The 18,126-nt window shown below is 45.2% G+C and overlaps 1 protein-coding gene across 2 annotated transcripts in view; it reads left to right on the top strand.

Moving 5' to 3' along the window:
• The first annotated feature begins 212 nt into the window (after positions 1-212).
• Positions 213-18,126, top strand: part of EFNB2 (ephrin B2) — a 60,055-nt gene continuing 42,141 nt past the window's right edge. For both annotated transcript variants that reach the window (XM_077343770.1, XM_077343771.1), the window contains exon 1: positions 213-437. In XM_077343770.1, the coding sequence (XP_077199885.1) occupies positions 310-437 (128 nt within the window). In that variant the 5' untranslated portion in view covers positions 213-309. The remainder of the gene's footprint in view (positions 438-18,126) is intronic.

Here is an 18,126-nt window from a genome sequence, read left to right on the forward strand (position 1 = left end):
GACGACGACGGCCGGACTGAGCGACGGCGGCTCTTGTCTTCCGCCTCTGGCAGCTGGGCGGGCGGCGGCGCTGGCCTCGGCGGGGCTTGGCGGCGGCGGCGGCGGCAGCGGCGACTGGATGCCGGCGGCCGGGCGCAGGAGCCAGTGAGGCGGCCGGCCGCGGATTAGCTTGGTGGCGTGGCGTGACGGGCGGGCGGGCGCCTTGGCCTCGCGGGGACTGTGGCTGGGGCCGCCCTTCTGTGCCGGCGCCGCCGCGGAGTTGGCGATCCTCGGCGGCAGGAGCCGGCGGCGGCGGCGGCGCCCCCGACCATGGTGGCGCGCCGGGGGGGATCCCCGCTCGGGAAGTGCTGCTGGGCCATCTGGGTGCTCCTGTGCCGGACCGCGCTGGCCAGCTCGCTCGTGCTGGAGCCCATCTACTGGAACTCCTCCAACCCCAAGTAAGTGAGCGCGCCGCCGGGCAGGTGGGACCGCGGACGGGGCGGGCGGGCGGGCAGGCAGGGAGGCAGGTAGGGGGCGCCTCTCCTCTCCCGCTCGCCCAGGCCCTTGCGCCAGGCCGCGGGCACTCGCCCTGGCGCGCCTTCCGGGCTGCTCCGAGCCTGCCGCCACCTGGGGAGGCGACGCGGCCCTAGGGGGCGCGGGGGGGGGGGAGCTTGGGCCCTGCTTTGGTGGGGGGGGGGTCGTCTTTGCACCGCCATCCTCGGGAGAGGTGCTTCCGCCGGGCGCAACTCCGGGCGGGATAGCGCGGCGACTTGGGAGGGAAGCGGTGCGCGCCCGCCGGTCCTCCTGGCTGCCGGCCTCCGTGCTGCGCGCAATTGGGGTCGCCTCGGCAGGCAGCCAGGCAGGCCGGCCGCCCTTTTCGCCATCCGAGCGGCCGGTGGGCCTGCAGTGTCAGGCGAGAGAAGCGGCAGAGATGCGTGCCGGTGACTCAGCCGTGGGCAGGTCCCCGTCCGTCACGGAGAGGCCCGCAGGCTGCAGGGAGGCCGTGGCGGGGCCGGGCAGAGGAGAGCGCCGGGGCGACCCTCGCAAAAGCCGCCCCTTCTGGGCTTGAGGCTGCCGAGGCAAGGCCGGGCGCGGGCTCTGTGCTGTCCGCCTCCCTCTCTTTGGCCCAGCAGGCGGAAGACGGAAAGGAAGAAAGGGCTTGCCCCTGAGAGGGGTTGGGTCGCTCTGCGCCGCGCAACTGTCGGAGCGGCGGCGAGAGGCATTCTGCGAAACCTTCCTGCGGGGAAAGGGGAGGTGGGAGTTTCCGCCACGGTCCCCCTGCTTGTAAAACCCGAGCCCTTGTTGTCCTTCCCCGTTAAGGTGAAAAATGCCCCCCCCCCGCAGAAAGAGGCCCCACGGGAGAGGTGGTGGGTTGGCAGGACTGAGAAACCGGTGCACTGGCTGGAGCTGGGCATCCAGCAGGGAGGGCTTTCCATGGAATGCAGAAGTTAGAGCCAGATCAGATAGAGCCCTGATAAAAGATCTCACCTTTCTTCTCAGCTTTAGAAAGAAAAGAAAAGAAAGGGGGGGGGGGAGACACACCTTTTTGCAGCAGATAGACTGTGAGAGGCCTGGAAATCCCAAGGAAACCTTTTCAATACCATTTGGATTTTTCTTTTTTAAGGAGCATCGATAAAAGTCTCCTGATCATATTGGCAGACAGAGTGATTTTTAAGGAGCCATTGTAACAGCGCCGCCTTGAACGACTTCCTAGGAAATAGAAAAAGAGCGCTGCTTTCCTATGTACATCAAACTTGCCACTTGTGAACAATTCCAAGCCGCCTGCAGAGCGCAAGAGTTAAATGGCTGCTAAAATAAGCTTTAAATGGACCATGCAGGGAGGGGGGGGGACCTCCTGTCTTGCAAGTGTGAGATGGCTGTGCAGTTGGGTGTCTCTTGACATGCTCCCTGCCACCTCCTGAAATGATGCCACAAGTTCGGGCTTAGACCTAGAACCCAGAGGAGTTTATTTACAACATCACATTCTGACACCATCGTTTTTTTCTTCCACTCTGTTGTAGATTTCTCTTCAAAGGCAAGGGAGAGTTACGATCAGAGGTTGTGACCCTTGATAACAAGCATTGTTTTTAAATAGGGGAAAAAACAAAGGGGGACGGGTGTGTTGCTTTCATTAAAAAAAGGGGAATTGGCGTATTCTGAACTGGATCGTTGCCCTCCCTTTACGCTCAGCAGTGCTTACCTCTCCTCCCAAGACAGACACACATGTAAAGAAATTGCTGCTGTGCGAGAGACGCTCCTTAGTTGTGTCTAGCTGCCTGGATTAAAGCTTAGTGTAATTCTCTCTTAGACCTAGGAAAGGCAGAATATTAAATCTGTGTTTACACACAAAAACGAGCAAGACGAGAGCCGTATAAGAAGCAGAGGGCTTTAAAAAACTGCCATGTACTTGAGCAAAGAGGGTCACGTTTGTGTAGCGGATAGAATTAAGCGGAGTGCTAGAGGTAGAGGGCATCCTGGCCTCGGCTGCTGCAGTCTAGTAATGGCTTTATTCCTACAGAGGTCACTCTTCCAATACAGAACAGGGTCTGTGTTCACTGCCCATTTCTGGTTGCTTCCAGGCCTAACCTTGCCTGAACTATCCCTCCCTTCTATTTTAAGTCGCAAATGGCTTGTTCTGGGCGCTCTTACAGCGTATAACCCCGTCTCCAAAGTCATGAATCTATTTTAAAGGGCAATGCAGATTGTGTTACTCCATAAACAGTTGGGCAGGCTCTAAAGGCGCTTTAACATGATCTAATAACTGCCCTGCCCTGGTCCAAGAAGAACCACTTGCAAGTTGCTTGGTAGCAGCAATTAAAAGTTGTTTTTCCTCGATTAATCCAGGTTGACTCATTTCTCTGACAAGGTGAGCTAGAAGGTGCTGGAGACTTGAAAAAAGAAGCCCTTGTGGTTTGTAGGCCATGGAGGTTTGTGCTTTAGGGAAAAGTACAAATGAGTTAGTGATATTTCTGGTGGTGGTGCTGGGTGGGGAGACTTGCCCTTCTCAAGAGCAAAATCTCTTTGAGAATGCAGCAACTTTGTTTGCAGGGAGGCTAGTGCATAATTCCTTAGCAAAATGCAGACATCTGACCAAGGAGAGAGTTTTCGCTGCCTCTTCTTTGGGTAATTTTGGAAAGAGCTTGGTGTAGGCCCACACGTTTGACTTTTCCACACTATAACTGTGTTCATTCATGGGATATTTATATTTGCTATTTTTAGCATGCATGTGTTATACCTGGAAGCAGTTAATCACAAATTGTGATCAAAATTCATTATTTATAATGGAATAACTTTGATCCTAAATATTTTTATCACTTAATCTCCTAAACTACAATTGCGATTCTGTTTAATGACTAGGATGTTTAGCCAAGGGAGAAGAGAGTCGACCGTGATTTAAACACATACCCCTTGACTCGAAGTATACCTTAGATAGTCTTACAATCTTTTCCGAATATATAGGATATGTCTTCCTATGTTCATAAAAAGAACCTTTAGCATGTAGTAACATTTGCACAGAAGGTGATGAGGATGCATGTTGGTGGGGAGAAATATTCAAATTAAATATCCATTTTAGAGATCAGCATAACAATGTATTATAGCACAGTTACGCCCTTCTAATTCTGTGGTGCATTTAGGCAGATGCAACTCTGGTTAGGGTTGCCCCATAAAGGCAGCATAATAAACTACTCAGTTGTGGATGTATGCCCAGCTGCTCTCCCCCCCCCCCCAGCCACTTCCACACCTTCATGTCTGTCCCTGAAAAGGTACTAGTCCACATGCTTTACAGCTTGGCCTCTGGAGCCAAGATGACATCCAACCTCGGACTTGATTCTGCAAACCACAGTCTTCGTCTGTAGTTTACTGGGTTGGATCTAGTCTGACGGACAAGGAGCTTAACTTATCGAGAGTGCTTGTCAGTGTGAGGCTGCTTTTCTTGTGTTGAGTGTTTGTGCCAGCTAATCACTTTTCAGTTAACAACCAGTTCTGGGGCTCCTTTCCTTTAAGATTTTTTTTTTAATTGGCTAAAGGAAAGCAAACAGATAGCCAAGTCAATATCTCTGATAACATGTTACACGGTTAGTCTGAACAAACACAAACCTGTCAGAGACTGATAAACCAGCCTGCCATTAATGGTCCTCTTTGAGCTGTGCTTTCAGTGGCATAAACCAGCTGCCTCTCACTGGCTGTTTATGAAATTCTTATTTTTGTTGTTGTCGGCAAACAAATGCACATTCTCTGCTGACTGAATAGACCCTCGAACTGTGCTCTGCAATTTATGTTTGGGTTAATGTTGTCAGTTTTAATATAGAGAGTGTGTGGGGAGGGGGACATACAAAGCAGCAAGGGGTGGAATTGTTAGTTCTTTCACATCCACATTCCTTGCATTTTGTCAGGATGATAAACTCTAAGTAATGGAGATTCTTTGTTTCACAAGAAAACTGAACCTGCTGGAGCAGAAAGGCGCGGCTGAAACGCTATCTCAAAACACATTAAGGTATCCCGGTTACTTGACAAGGCTTTTCTTTGGGAATCATGACACTTTACTTCTTAATCTTAGCTGCTATGGACTTCAGAGGAATATAATATAGGAATGTGTTTGGGACTGGCTCACCTATGAGCCCTGGTAGCAAGAAAGTTGGGCCCTTCCCCGTGGAGTAGAAAGTCTTAAAACGCAACACTTGAATTTCTCATCCTTGAAAGGCAGAAGGTGTAGTAACCTTCCAAAAAGTTTCAGGTATTTGTCACATTAGCAGAAACGCCAAAACCATAGTTCTGAATGGTTTCACCCGACTAGCCCTTGAGTCCAGAGAGAGCAGAGTTGATCTATTGTATCATCTAAAAACTTACATGTAAGCTTGTAAAATGCAAATTGAACTTACTATAGTCTAAGCACTTTGCTTCAGCTTGCACCCAAAACATAATTATTCCCAGTTGCTCCTCAGAGGCAAAGATTCTTAAATGCGTTCCTTTCTTTCAGTGGCTTCTGGTCCAAGATGTTAGTGATTTTTTAAAAATATACAGCTACAGGAAACATACAGCCAGCCAAAGACCAGATTTCTGACTCGGTTGTTTTCTTTTTTACTCTCCTTTACCTGTGATTATTTGGAAGTATAATGGTTCTTCTCTGTGCACCTTTTAAAAGTAAAGTAATTTTCACTTCAAGAATTGCTGTTAGATAGGCAGTGAATCAAAATCAAGATGAAATCAAGGTTTTTATTTCATTCCTTTGTCTTTTATTTCCCCCATTTTTAATGGGTGCACATAGCTTTACTAATACAACATATATATTATAGAGACCTCATCTTAAAGAGGTGCAAACAAAAAGGAAATGTTGAGGGGGGAGGTTTTGGGAACTGTGGTTGAAACTTTTTTCCTGTGAAATCAGCCTTCCTTGGGCACTGGGACAAAACCCACCATTTCTAAAGCCACGGATCCCATCTTCTGCATAGGCCTCAGTCATTTCATGATGTTGAGGTTAGGAAGACGGGTTGACTGGAATATTTTGCTGAGGAGGGCCTAGCAGCCATCAACATGAGATTTGGGGCATTTCTGATATTTCCAAGTGACAGAGCCCCCCTTCCCCCTCGTGCCCAATTTGCATTTGGTAAATGTAAAGTAGACCGGAGGGATGATGGCCAAACACAGCAGAAGAAACTGCTTGGGAAGAGAACTCCTGTGGCTTCATTGTTTCTCTGTAAAGCTGGTACATACAAAAGGCATCACTCCATTCAGCTCTTCACCCATGATGGAAAATGTAAACCGATGGCATTGTCCCTCTTGCTTAACTTGTTTAATTCTCATTTCAAATTCAGTAGTATAGCGGCCGTGTGAACTCTGAAGATTTCTTTTAGTAATCCATTTTGTAGTTCCGAATCAAAAACAAAGTGAAAAGGTCTGACACAATTTGCTTTTATTTTTAGGCAAATCAACCCTGCTCCTAGTTTAATAAGGGGATTACAACCCAGACTAGGCCCTTTACAGATGTAATGTAAATCAAGGGCAGGGTATAAAGAAAGTGATCCCTTTTGATTGAAGTATGGTAAAAAGGCATAGAGAAACTAGCAGCAGTAATCTGATTGTATGGCAATAAAACCACCATTTTCTGTCTTTCAGATAAAAATAATGTGGTAAATCCATGCAGCTCATAAGATGTAAAGGCAGATAAAGGAGGGATGCCATGGCAACATATAGATTAGCTTGATGTTAGAAATGACACGTCTATGAAAGGGATGTGGAGACGGAGGGCCTTGCTTCTGGGCTATAAGGTATTATGTGAGAACGGTGAAGAGAAGAAGAAAAAAAAAATCTTGGAGGGGGGCTGGGATTAGAAAGTATGAAAGGCCTACTTGTGGCCAGGCCTGGTTGAATTCATAAAGAAAAGCTGCTCAGTTCTTGCTCATTGGTGGCGTCTAATATGGTAAAGGTAGATTTCATTTACTGCCTTTTTATTGCTTGAGATGAGGGCTGATTAAAACTCGGGATCACTGCAATTGTTAGGATGTAGAAGATTTTCCTTTTTAACTCCTGGCCTAGCTGCGGTAGGATTAGCTGCACTTGGGAGTTTGTTTCCTTAATCTATTTGGGATTCAGGCAGGGCGGTGCTGGCAGGGAACTGCAAGTGGAAGGGGTAGGTAGTGCTGAGGTTATCTGAAAAGAAAACAGGGGGCTTTTCATTTCAGCCATCTTTCAGACAGAGGCTCTGGATCTCGCACTCTGCAGGAGAAGCTAAAGTAAACATTCCATATCTTCCTCCTCCTTTAGCCAGATGATCCGTTGAGAGATTTTTTTCCCCTTATTGCCTTCACAACCTCCAAGTGGAAGAAGAAAAAAGGAGAAATTCATCTTCCAGGGCTTTTATTTTCTCCCCCACGGACCCCGAAATAAATTAAAGCAGCTTAGATGCTGGTGGTATTTATTTCCAAAAGACTGAAGCCCAGAGCTTGAATGACGTGGTGGGTCTACTTCACATTCAGACAGCTGGACCAAACTCTTTTTACGTCCACTGCAGTCGAATTAGGCCAGCATAAAGGAGGCCCCCCCTTGATTGCCATGTACTGTTAGGGTTTGCCAGTGGCTATAACAGTGCAAAGGATTGGATCTTCTGTCCATCTGGGTCTTATATGCCTGCTTTTAACCATCCTGTGCAAAATAATGTTCTTCTGTCGTGCTAGCTCCCTCAGCATTTATAAAAAAGCTATCTCCCCCCAACCCCATTCCCCCAGGTTATTCCCCTGCTATTACAAGGGGCGCATCAGTTGTTCAGATGCTACATATCAAATTGCTCTCCACACAGATGACAACACATAATGTCAGAATAAATTTGGCCAAAAAATTGGTATGTTTCTTTTTTACTGTAGTTTGGTAACTTTGGGGGTTTCCATGCTTGGCGTGCTGGCACAACTATGAGGAAGGCCTCTGATAGCACAGTTCTCCCAGGACTGGAGTTCCAACCCAAATTGACAAGCTGTTCCAAGTTGATAAGGCTTAACAAAGGTGCCGTAGAGAGCTTGAGTCTATTTGTGCAATATATGGAGCCCTAAGGGCGGTGATATTTTTCAGTGTCCCAGTCTAACCTTCAGAAATCTATAGGCCAAGATCCATTTTGGCTGCATATGCTAGGCAAAAGCTCAGGGGCAAAGCGTCTTCTGCTTTACAGGCTGATCACATCCAGGCACCTTGCATTCTGCATTTGACAATGATTGCTAATGGGCTATTCAACTAAAGTATTTGCTTGTTCACAGGGAACAGGGCATGATAAATGTCCAGCAAGCTTGCCGCCTCCTTCAGCTTTTCAGAGGGGAGACTGGTGCATATTTATGGAAGGCAAATGACAAAAGAAGCAGCTGAATTACTCTGGCCTTATGCTTTCTGTTGGAACAAGGGTTAAAGTGATTAAAGAAATAATGCAAAAAAAAAAAGCAATGTCATTTTGTTTGCTAACCATTATCCTACATTTAGCTTTCGAACCTACCTGTCATGTCGCATTTCAGAAACCGGTGCAGATAAAGCTGTGTACTTTGGGTACAGCATGGGGAAAGAAGAGGCAATTATTTATGTAGCGTTTCTTGTGTAGCAGATTGTCAAGCATGCCTCTCTTTACATTGTTCCCTCTTCAAAACCAATAGAGGATTCAAATCTTGAACACGGCACGTACCTTTGCACATTCATTCAAATGAGGACTTGTAATACACTGAAGTTTGCAGCTTGGGGAATTTTGTCCTCTGCTGCAAATCTATTTCACAGCACATGAAAAAAAGTTGGCAGAACTTAGAACAATGTATCAAGTAATATATAAAAAAAACAGCAGCTAAAATGCGTGTTTTGTTCATTTGACAATTTCCTTTTTTCCAAAGTGTAAGTTGGGAGATTTCCACAACTAAGTGTGTGCAAGACGGACAATAGATTCTGGGGTCAGGCCAGATCATTGTGAAAGTGGGAACATGTTCTTATTCCACACTGTATCCTTGTCCCATCAAATCCTGTGAAATGTTTTTGATCATTCAGCTGACGTCAGTGGTAGCCTAGCTTCAACTCAATCTTGACAGCTTATAGGCATTTCATGTGTGTCAGCTGGGTTGCCATTTGCAGGCAAAATCATTTTGTAAGGTTAATGGGAAAATCTTGACCCCTCCCCCACAGCCCGCTATAGCTATGTGAACAGCCCATTCCATGCAACTTATTTATGAGCTTAAATGGGCATTGGTGGGTCAAATAACCTCACAAGCTCTGATGTGCACGCATTCCCTTAACAGTATGTAAAGATCCTGTCTGTGGGTATAGGAGTACATCTGTGCAGTTAGGAACCCAGAGAAAGCAGAGTTCATGTTTATGATGAGGGACTTCCCACAGAAGTCCCTTCAAGCGGATGTGGGTCTGTGTGAGAAGTGGGCAGTACTGATCTGGTCCTCATTGAAGGTCACAATTAAGGCACATATCTTCTGGATCCTCATTTTCCTTTATCTCCAGTTGCTTATTGACTGGCGCTCTCTGAGACTCTACGTGATTTGGAACACAGTGATAAAGAAAAGGAAAGATCCTTTGGTTCAAAATGCTTATATATCTGAGGTCATAAAAACACTTTGCTCTCAGGTTCCCACCTTGTTGTCTTCTGGCCTTTGAGAGTGGCCACTCAGGACCAAGTCCTTTTGTCAAAATTTAACATAAAAGACCTTGAGTTTAGCCACCCTAGAAAGAATGAGCCTGTCATTAACCCATCGTGCCATCATTTTCTGAAATATGTGTTTATTAGACCTTCAAGTCAACGTTCATTAAAATAATTGGAAATACATCAAGAATATTTTTCACCCCTCAAAAAGAGTTCGATCAGATCCTACAGTTTACCATTTCTAAGGAATTGGCTTATTCGGTTTTCTGTCGAATCCCAGTCATTTTTCATTCGTCATGCAAATATGTGGAATGTTGTTGTTAGATGCGAAGTTGCGTTCGACCCATCGTGACCCCATGGACAATGATCCTCCATGCCTTCCTGTCCTCTACCATTCCCTGGAGTCCATTTAAGTTTGCTTCAGGGACTCCATCCACATTTATCATGCCCTGTTCCCTTAAGTTGATTCAGGGACTTCATCCAGCCACCTCATTTTCTGTCGTCCTCTTCTTCTTTTGCCCTCGATCGCTCCCAGCATTAGGCTATTCTCCAGGAAGTCTCATGAGGTGGCCAAAGTATTTGAGTTTCATCTTCAGGATCTGGCCTTCTAAGGAGCAGTCGGGGCTGATGTTCTCTAGGACTGACCGGTTTGTTCGCCTTGCAGTCCAAGGGACTCGCAAGAGTCTTCTCCAGCACCAGAGTTCAAAAGCCTCAATTCTTTGATGCTCGGCCTTCCTTAAAATATGTGGAATACAGTGTAACAAATTTACTCAGGTTACTAGGGAGACTTGTGTGATGCAATGGTGATTGTAAACTTGTTCATGGCAAAATGTTTGGCAGTTGTTGAGTTGTGACTAATAGGAGCGGTTACAAGTGTTCAATGTGGGAGAGTAGTGTACCTTACAGGTCTTCTTTGACCATATAAGGGTCCTTAGCATTATAACATAGCAGACCTATAATAGGATCCTATGTAGAGTTGTTTTGGTCTAAGACCATTGATTATAAACTACTGGGCAGATTAATTCTACAGACTGAGGTTGCCTTCTGTGGTTTCTTCTCAACGATTTCTCTTTGAGAATTCATGGGAATTGTAGTCCATGAACATCTGGAGGACCACAGGTTGACTACCCCTGCTCTAAAGAACCTTAATGTCTTTATTTATTTTTATTTATTTATCATACTTATATACCGCCCTCCCCGTAGGCTCAGTCTTATAAGAGGTATCCCTAAATTTGTTTTTATTCAGGTATTTATTTACACAGAATTTTTGAAACTACACATGTTTTGATAAAGGGGTTGGGGGATTTGTGTGGATCCCTCAATGTTGCAGTGAGGAGGAAGGGGGCAACATTTCTCCTCCAGCGCCAGGAAAAAGATTCTTAAGCAGAAGGACGGAATGCAAGGGAATCAATTCAGTGCATTTCTTTTAGAATTAGAAAACCATGCCCACATGCCATCCTGTTTGGTCAGGGGAACCCTAAGAGATCTAACTCAAAAGTTGTTAGTCTTCAAAGTGCACTTTTGCACTTTGTGGACTCTTGCACTTTTCTGCTGCTACAAACTAACTTGACAGGGCTACCCATCTTGAACTGTGGTAGGCAGAGTAACTTTTAAATTCTATTTTGATTCATGGTAACACTTTTACCCCCATCTCTTTGGGATGTGCTGTGTGGGGAAAGCTTCATGGGAAAGACAATGAAGCTTAACTTTTTGCAGAAAAGGAAACAGTGGGGTAAAGGAAATAGGGAGGTGATGCAGGGGAACCTTGGAGGAATGCGCCCAGTTAAGTGATAGTAGATAAAGGAACTTTCTTATCCTTCTAAGGTCCAGGCCTAAGATATGTGTGCTGAGGTAACGTGGGCTGCAGCATTAACTATATTTGCAGTTGGGTTTTCAAACTTCATGAATACACTGACCAGAACAATTTTTTTGTGCCAACCAAACTACAGGTTTTACATTGTTGTAGCAAATTTGGAAAGGCAGTAATTGCTGGATACGTTTTGATCCCCCCCTCAAAACAAATCTGTTTTCTTCTTTAAAAAGTAGGGGGGGGACTCTCCCCGCCCAGCTTCAAAATTTCTCTCAGGGTAGGAATTTCCCCACTTTTTGTCTGGCAAGGAGAATCCCTCTCTCTTTTGCTTTTCTATTCTCTCCCTTGTGCAGAGTTGCAGGGAGCAAAGGGGTTCTCATGGATTTTTCACTGTTTCTGTCTTCTGAGAATCCCAGCTTGAAATAAACATTCACCTCCTCCCCACTGTTCTCTGCTGCTTTTGATATTTGGGTTGGCCGCATATGGAAGGGACCTTTGCCCAGAAGGGGAGGAGTGGCTTGTGTGGCAAGCAAGCTTGTGGATATTCGGTTAGCCATTTTTGAAAAATAAACTGCCACCATGAAATGGAATTTCTGCAGTGTCATGTTCTCAGGGGGTGGCTCTTTTTTGCTGGCTTAGCAAGTACAGATTCCTCTTGATTTGATGAGGCAGTATTCTGGGCCTCTTGCTTGTGCCATAGACCTCATGTTCTCAGGTTATGGTGTGCAGTAGTTTCAAAAATAGTTGGAACCCCCCTGCCCCCCCCACAGTTTCTAGGCTAGCTGTTCTCACCCTTTTTACCATTGAGAAACCCCTGAAACAATCTTCAGGCTTCCAGAAACTCCGGAAGTGACGTCAGCAGGCCACACCTTCCTGCCACACTCCCGGAAGTCGTTTTTATGACCAGGGCTCCTTCCCTTTCCTCAATTTTCGTCTCCAGGCCCATTATTGACATGGGGGGTGTGTGTCAACATAACCATAGATGGTCATATAGCCTGATCATTATTTTTTTTAAATTAAAAATGTACTAAAAATTAATTCACTCCCGCCCAATCAGCGAAACATTTTCTGGGCAAGCGCGAAATCCCAAGGTTTCATGACCCCCCCCTCCCTCCGGTTGAGAAAGCCTGTTCCAGGCCCTTGTTCTGTGTCTGTTAGCACCAGGGTGGAAAGAGTCCCTCCCCAAGCCCTAGGTAGCATATCAGGGCAGCGCTTTTCAATGTCAAATCTTTCATGGAAGTTGATCAGGCCGCTGATGTTTTGGCGAGTTTGGGATGTTGCCAGTTTAGAGAACCTGAGTTCCGTAGATGAATCTGTACATTCCTGTCAGTGCTAAAGTCTCCAGTGTGACATCGTCACTCCCGGCCTGCATCCGCTAATGCTTGCCATCTGCTTAACTAGTGCCCAAGCAGCAGTTGAGTCTTATGCCTGATTGAGTAGAAGTGCTTTTTGAAGTTCAGAACATCTTGACTTCCTTTTGGGGGCTCCCTGGTTCCATTGCGTTGGCTGTCCACACTCCAGTTGTTTTCTTCACATTTAATTAATTTCAGTTTTCGTTCAGGAGCAGTCTAGTTTAATCATTCTGCAGTGCTTAACCTTTGGGGGGTTTTCCTCCCCCTCCCTCCTCGAGGTAATTCTAGATTTTATTGGTGAACCGAGCGGGGAAAATCGGGTTGGCAGGCAAGACCACTAAACTACGTTTAAAGAAAGGTTTTAAAAGGACATATGTGCTATTTGAGGTTTCTGTGTGCCAGAATCTGCAAAATCAGAGTAACTCCACTGATCCCTTTTAAAGGATTGCCAACTAAATCCTAACTAAGTTAACTTTTGTCATCATTAAAATAATAGAGGAGATCTAGATGTTAACCCTTGTTGCTCTATTCTAATCAGAAGGGCTCTCTACAACGTGCAAATGAAAGCTTCAGTACATCTTTGGGCCTTTTTCTGAAGTGCAGCCAAAGAAGCTTTCAGGAAAGGGGGGGGGGGGAAATATGCATTACTATTTTTCATCTTCATAAAATCTATTTTTGAATATAAGAACCAAGCGGGAGCCCAAAACATGAAGCCATTTTGTCTTCAACGCCAGGGGCCATGTGAAATAATAGAGAGCAACTTTGGCTAGAACAAGGGAAATGTCTTCTGAATATCAGCAGCCAGATGTCTGTCTGTCTCTCTCTGTCTTTCTTACAATAAAATCAGAGTCCAGTGGCACCTTCAAGACCAACAAAGATTTAACAGAACTGATTTTTGCTATATATTCACTGTCATGCAAGAAGATCATAGTCTGAGGAAGAGTGCTTGCATTCGAAAGCTCACGCCCTGAATAAATCTTTGTTTGTCTTAAAGCTGCTACTGGACTCTGATTTTATTGTGCTACTTCAGACCAACACGGCTACCCATTTGAACCTGTCTTTCTTACATGCTTTCAAGCAGGCTTGGGTCTCAATACCCCTCTTGAGGAATTAACCCCAGCCTCTCTGCTTTTGTAGGTGTGGCTGAAAATGCCATGTATTCCCAACTCTCTCTTTATTTTATTTTGGGGGGGGGGGCATTCAGCTGCCTAAGATTTAAGCAGCATTGTGGACATTTAACACATCATGGTTGATATGTTGTTATACATGTACAGTTAAAAAAAAGGTGAACATGGCAGTCACATACTTTAAAATGAGCAATTTGAAGAGGTACGTTCTGCAAGAATCCAGGATCACCTGTTATCGCCTGCCGATGGTCGGTTGAACAGCAAGCCCAAGGCTTGTGGCCAGCCCTTCATGGGTGTGGTTGTGGAGTCTGCTCTGTGACGTGGTAGATCATCCCTGTGTGAATGCTCAACTAGATGTAGTGTTGGATTGATTACTGATCTGGCTCCTGTGTAGGGTTCACAATGGAAAGCCTCTTTGGCAACAGTTCTGTTTTGTGTTAGAGGTGCAGTGCCAAAGCTGCGGCCCACCCAATAGATCTAAGATAGACCGATCAGAAACACAACTCGGCTAACTATTGAATAAATAATTTATTTGGGTTCTTCTGCAACTTCCTTGTGTCACTCATTTTTAAAGGGCTTTTTTTTGGGGGGGGTCTTGATTCAGGGCGACGTTTGAATGAACATCTTTTGATAAAAGATTGATAGGAGGAAGTCTACACATATCTTGTAGAATACATCAGAATTTGTGCTCATACACACATTTTGCTGTGCCTTCTGTTATGTTTTGTAGTCTTTATAGTTGGTTCATTAAGTGTCACTGCAACACACTTAACCAAGCACTCCTAATTTCAGAGGTTTGCTAGGCCTGTGGGAAGGAGGAGGTGTGTGTGTGTTGGAGCAGTTCTGCATCGGGCAACTGGAAAAACCAGTGTGTGGGGAGAAATTGGTTGTGCGGATGTGCCTCTGCTCTTCACATTGCTCTGGCACATCCCTGCTTGAAATAAAACTTAAGGGAAGGAGGGGGGTGCTTCTGCTTCTCTGAGGTTTCCTTGCCCAGGCAAAAGCCACCCAACAATGAACAGAGGAGTCCGAATCGCTTTTACTCACTCCTTTAGCATTCCAGCCCAAATGACAAGGCAGCCTCCACCCTGTCTTGTTCATTCCGGCTGGCTGTATGACTCAGAACAAGACTATACAGGTGCTAACAGATTATAATGAGGAGGAAGGAGTCTCAAAATTTTTAAGGTTGTCTCCTTAGACTTTGGATGATAAAAGGGGGGGGGACCCTTCTGAATAAGAGAGGCTGTGCAGTAGAGAGGCTAGCAGTAGAACAATCTTGTTCTATTGTTTTTGGCTTGTGATTTCATGTGTCCTTTTAAAAAGCTTACTCCTTGGCAGATGCCAGCTGGTCTCTGTTAGGTTAGCTTAGAGTGGAGATTTCAGGAATTTTCAAAGGTTAGATTCACGTTGACTTTTCTCTGCTCTCCTTTATATGCTGAAATCTGTGCATCCCTTTCAGTTAAAGGAGGACTTCTGATTTCAGTGGTATGCTAGAGCGAGGTGTTTTTCTTTTTTAAATTAATAAATTGGTCGCTGCAGCTGGTTAGAGAACCTAGCCCAAATGCTCTCTGCCTTATATTTTGAACAGAATGCACAGACACATCCCCACAGCTTTAATATAACATAATGCTCTTCCTCTATTGTGTGGCTACAGAACAGAGCGCTGGTCTTAATATCCAGGGAACATGGCTTTCATTACAACGAAGGTTCAATTGTGCAGCACTGTAGGCAGTGAAATGTAATATTATTGTGACTTGTTTGGTAATTTTAGGATGACAGAGGGAAATGGATTAAGTTTAAATATAAAGGCACAATACTCACATGGGCTTTGTCAGAGGGAGTCTGAAGTTACTTAGTGAGGGAGTGCCTTCTCTCCCATAGTCAGCATGAATCAGTGTTTTGTAAATAACCAGCCGCTAGACGGCAGATTTATTGCCTTTCAAAAGAACGAAGATGGATGCATATGTAGAGTTAACTAGCTTAGTTGCAAGCCAGAGCTGTAGAGCTGGTTTCTGCCCCTGAGGCTTGCAGGGCATTGAGGCTTCCCATCTCTTGCTTTCATCCAAAAGCATCTGTGTACACGATAGGGAGACCTAGCTAGGAATATGCACACATTTGTATTTCGGGCTCTGATTGCCACTGTAAACTCATCACAGGTCATTTCTCTCCCACAGCAAGCCTACACAACATGCCAGTGTTATTTTTTAATTTCGTAAATGTGCCAAAGAAGCATTGCTAGAAATATGATGGGGAAATGTCCCCAGGTTTGGATGTGGTATACATGCAAAGGTGGAAAGCATTATGTTTAGCTCTGTAATTAGTCCTCTGCCACGCAGCCATTGGAAATGAGTGAAGGTTTGTCTTCCTTTTTAGGCTTATGTTTGACAGTCTCTTATGTGGGTCTCTTGTAGTCTTCCATTACCTTGCTGGGATTCACAAGAGTGAATCTTCGTGCTCAAACCTGTTCTAATGTTAAAGTGCAAAAGGGGGCAGTAAAGTGCTATCCAGAAAATGTTCTCTTTTTCATGAGCGTTTTTTTTTCCCTTTTCTTTCAAAATTAGGTACTTGCTTTCCTCTCCTTTTGTGATCTCAATTATTCATTGGTTTGTTATTTTAGGTTATTCTTTCCTGCATTTAGTGGCTTTTTAAAAAATGCAGATGCACATGAAAATATACACAGATTTTTAATAACAAATGATATGGTGGTGAATGTTCCTCTTAGCCTTGGCATGGAAGCTTGTCCCCCCCCCTTTTTTTTGGAAACACTGAATTAGAGTTCCTCCCCTGCCAGATACTTATGACAGAGTGATGCTGCAGAAAATAAAAGGCCTCATTCAGTAACAGTTCCCTTGTATTCTGTATTGCCAACAGTGCCGTCTCTGAAAACAATGCAAAAAGAGAGAGAACTTTAAGGCTGGGGTCTGGAGCAGTAATTCATCATGCATCATTCATCAAGGAGCAGCTAGACTGAGCATCTAATTGCAATGCATCTTCCAAGGACTTCTCTTTGAAACACACCCTTAATTACAAAAGACTCTTGCTTTTTAATTATTTCTTTTTACAACTGAAAGACAGTCAAACAAAATGTTGTCATACGATATGCTGAAACCATTTCGGGAAAGGAGCTCCTTGCAGCTCAGACTGGCCATTTTTTTGACAGTGATGTCAGTCCAGTGCAGTCTGCAAGATGGATGCAACTAGAAATGTCAGCAGAGCAAAAATGCAGTTCTAAAACAGTATATCCGTACAGTATCCGTACAGCATTTTTCATTAACAAAAAATACTGCCATGCATCTGCTAATTCTTTTTCTTTTGGGGGGTGGGGGAAATGGCAAAACTGATTTAGCAAATACAGATGCCATCCAAGAGTCCGTTTATGTGTGCTGCTGGCTACTGGTCCAAAGTTTGATTGGAAAAATATGACCCCGATCATCATTTGTGTTGAACAGGGGCTGACGGTAACCCTAGTCCATGGAGAACTACAGTTTGGCCACTTCCTGGTATATACCCTCCTGAGGTACCACCCTGAAAATTAGCTGATGGGAACTTAGGAGGGCAGAGTTTTGGGAGGGCAGATAGATAGCTGAGGTTATTATGCCACTCTAGGGCTTCCATTTCTCTTGGACTCTATTGTATACCAAGTATATTGTGGCATGCTGTGGTATCCCTCTGAAGCTGCCATTTTCTCTAGGAGAACTGATCGCTGTAGCCTGGAGGTCATTTACTCCAGACCTCACCAGGAAGTTGGTAACCCTCTTCTCTGTCCAAGCAAGAAAGGAGAGCCCCTTGGATACAGACAATGCCACATCATGGGGAAAAGCAATTGGCATAGCTTAGACCCAGCATTACCTCCCTGGCTAAATGCAACTCTCTTTTCTTACTCCTCTACTATGTTTACTGGCCTGGCAGCATCTTCGCCAGTACAAGTCGAGAATCCCAGGCAATGATGAAGAGTGATTTGAGGGCATTTGTATATGTTGTTTTTGAGCTCCTCTTTCATATCCCTGTTGGTGCATGTACATTGCTAACATGGGAAAGAGAGGAGAAGAAGACTGGAAGGTCAAAGTGAATCTTACAGATGCGGGGGGGGGGGGGAAGCCAAATGCTTCTAAGGTCACGTGTGAAAATACCCTGAGCAAGAGGGAAACAGGCTGGGGGGGGGTAGCTGCAGTTGCTATGGGAAACAGGAAAGAGTAGTAAAGGCCAGCAGCAGGGAACCCTACCAACAACGGGGAAATCGGAACAGCTAGTTTGACATTAGAGCTCTGTGATAAGGAAGTCCATTGTGTAGGCATGGTAGTGTATTTGTCATTATCTTCTATTGGTTTCTCTCTCCCCCGTTTGTACATTTCTCCAAATTCATATGTAGTAGAGAAGCAAACTCCCTTCATAGCATGACTGGTGTAGTGTATGAATGAGGGTCTCCGTTCCCTAGAGTTGTCTCTACCTCCCTGTATTCAGCCAAGCCTTTTGGCAGAAGGCTTGGACTGGTGCTAGTAGCAGAATATCAGGCAGTGTTCAGGTTACATCCCAGGGAAGCCCTGATCCCAAACAGTCAGAATCTTGGATGTTCAGAGCTGTTTTGAATCTTGATCTGCATAGGTTTGTTTATATCCTACCCGTTAATTGGTATTCTCCCCTTCCCCCCAAATCTAGGCTTTATAATGGCTCCTAAAATGGCAGGATTAATCTTATGGGGTCGGCAGTGGCTCTTGAGTGCTGTCATGGCACTTTTTAAAAGTTGAGATAAAT

The sequence above is a fragment of the Paroedura picta genome, chromosome 6 (genome assembly GCF_049243985.1).
Source record: "Paroedura picta isolate Pp20150507F chromosome 6, Ppicta_v3.0, whole genome shotgun sequence".
Taxonomy (NCBI): domain Eukaryota; kingdom Metazoa; phylum Chordata; class Lepidosauria; order Squamata; family Gekkonidae; genus Paroedura; species Paroedura picta.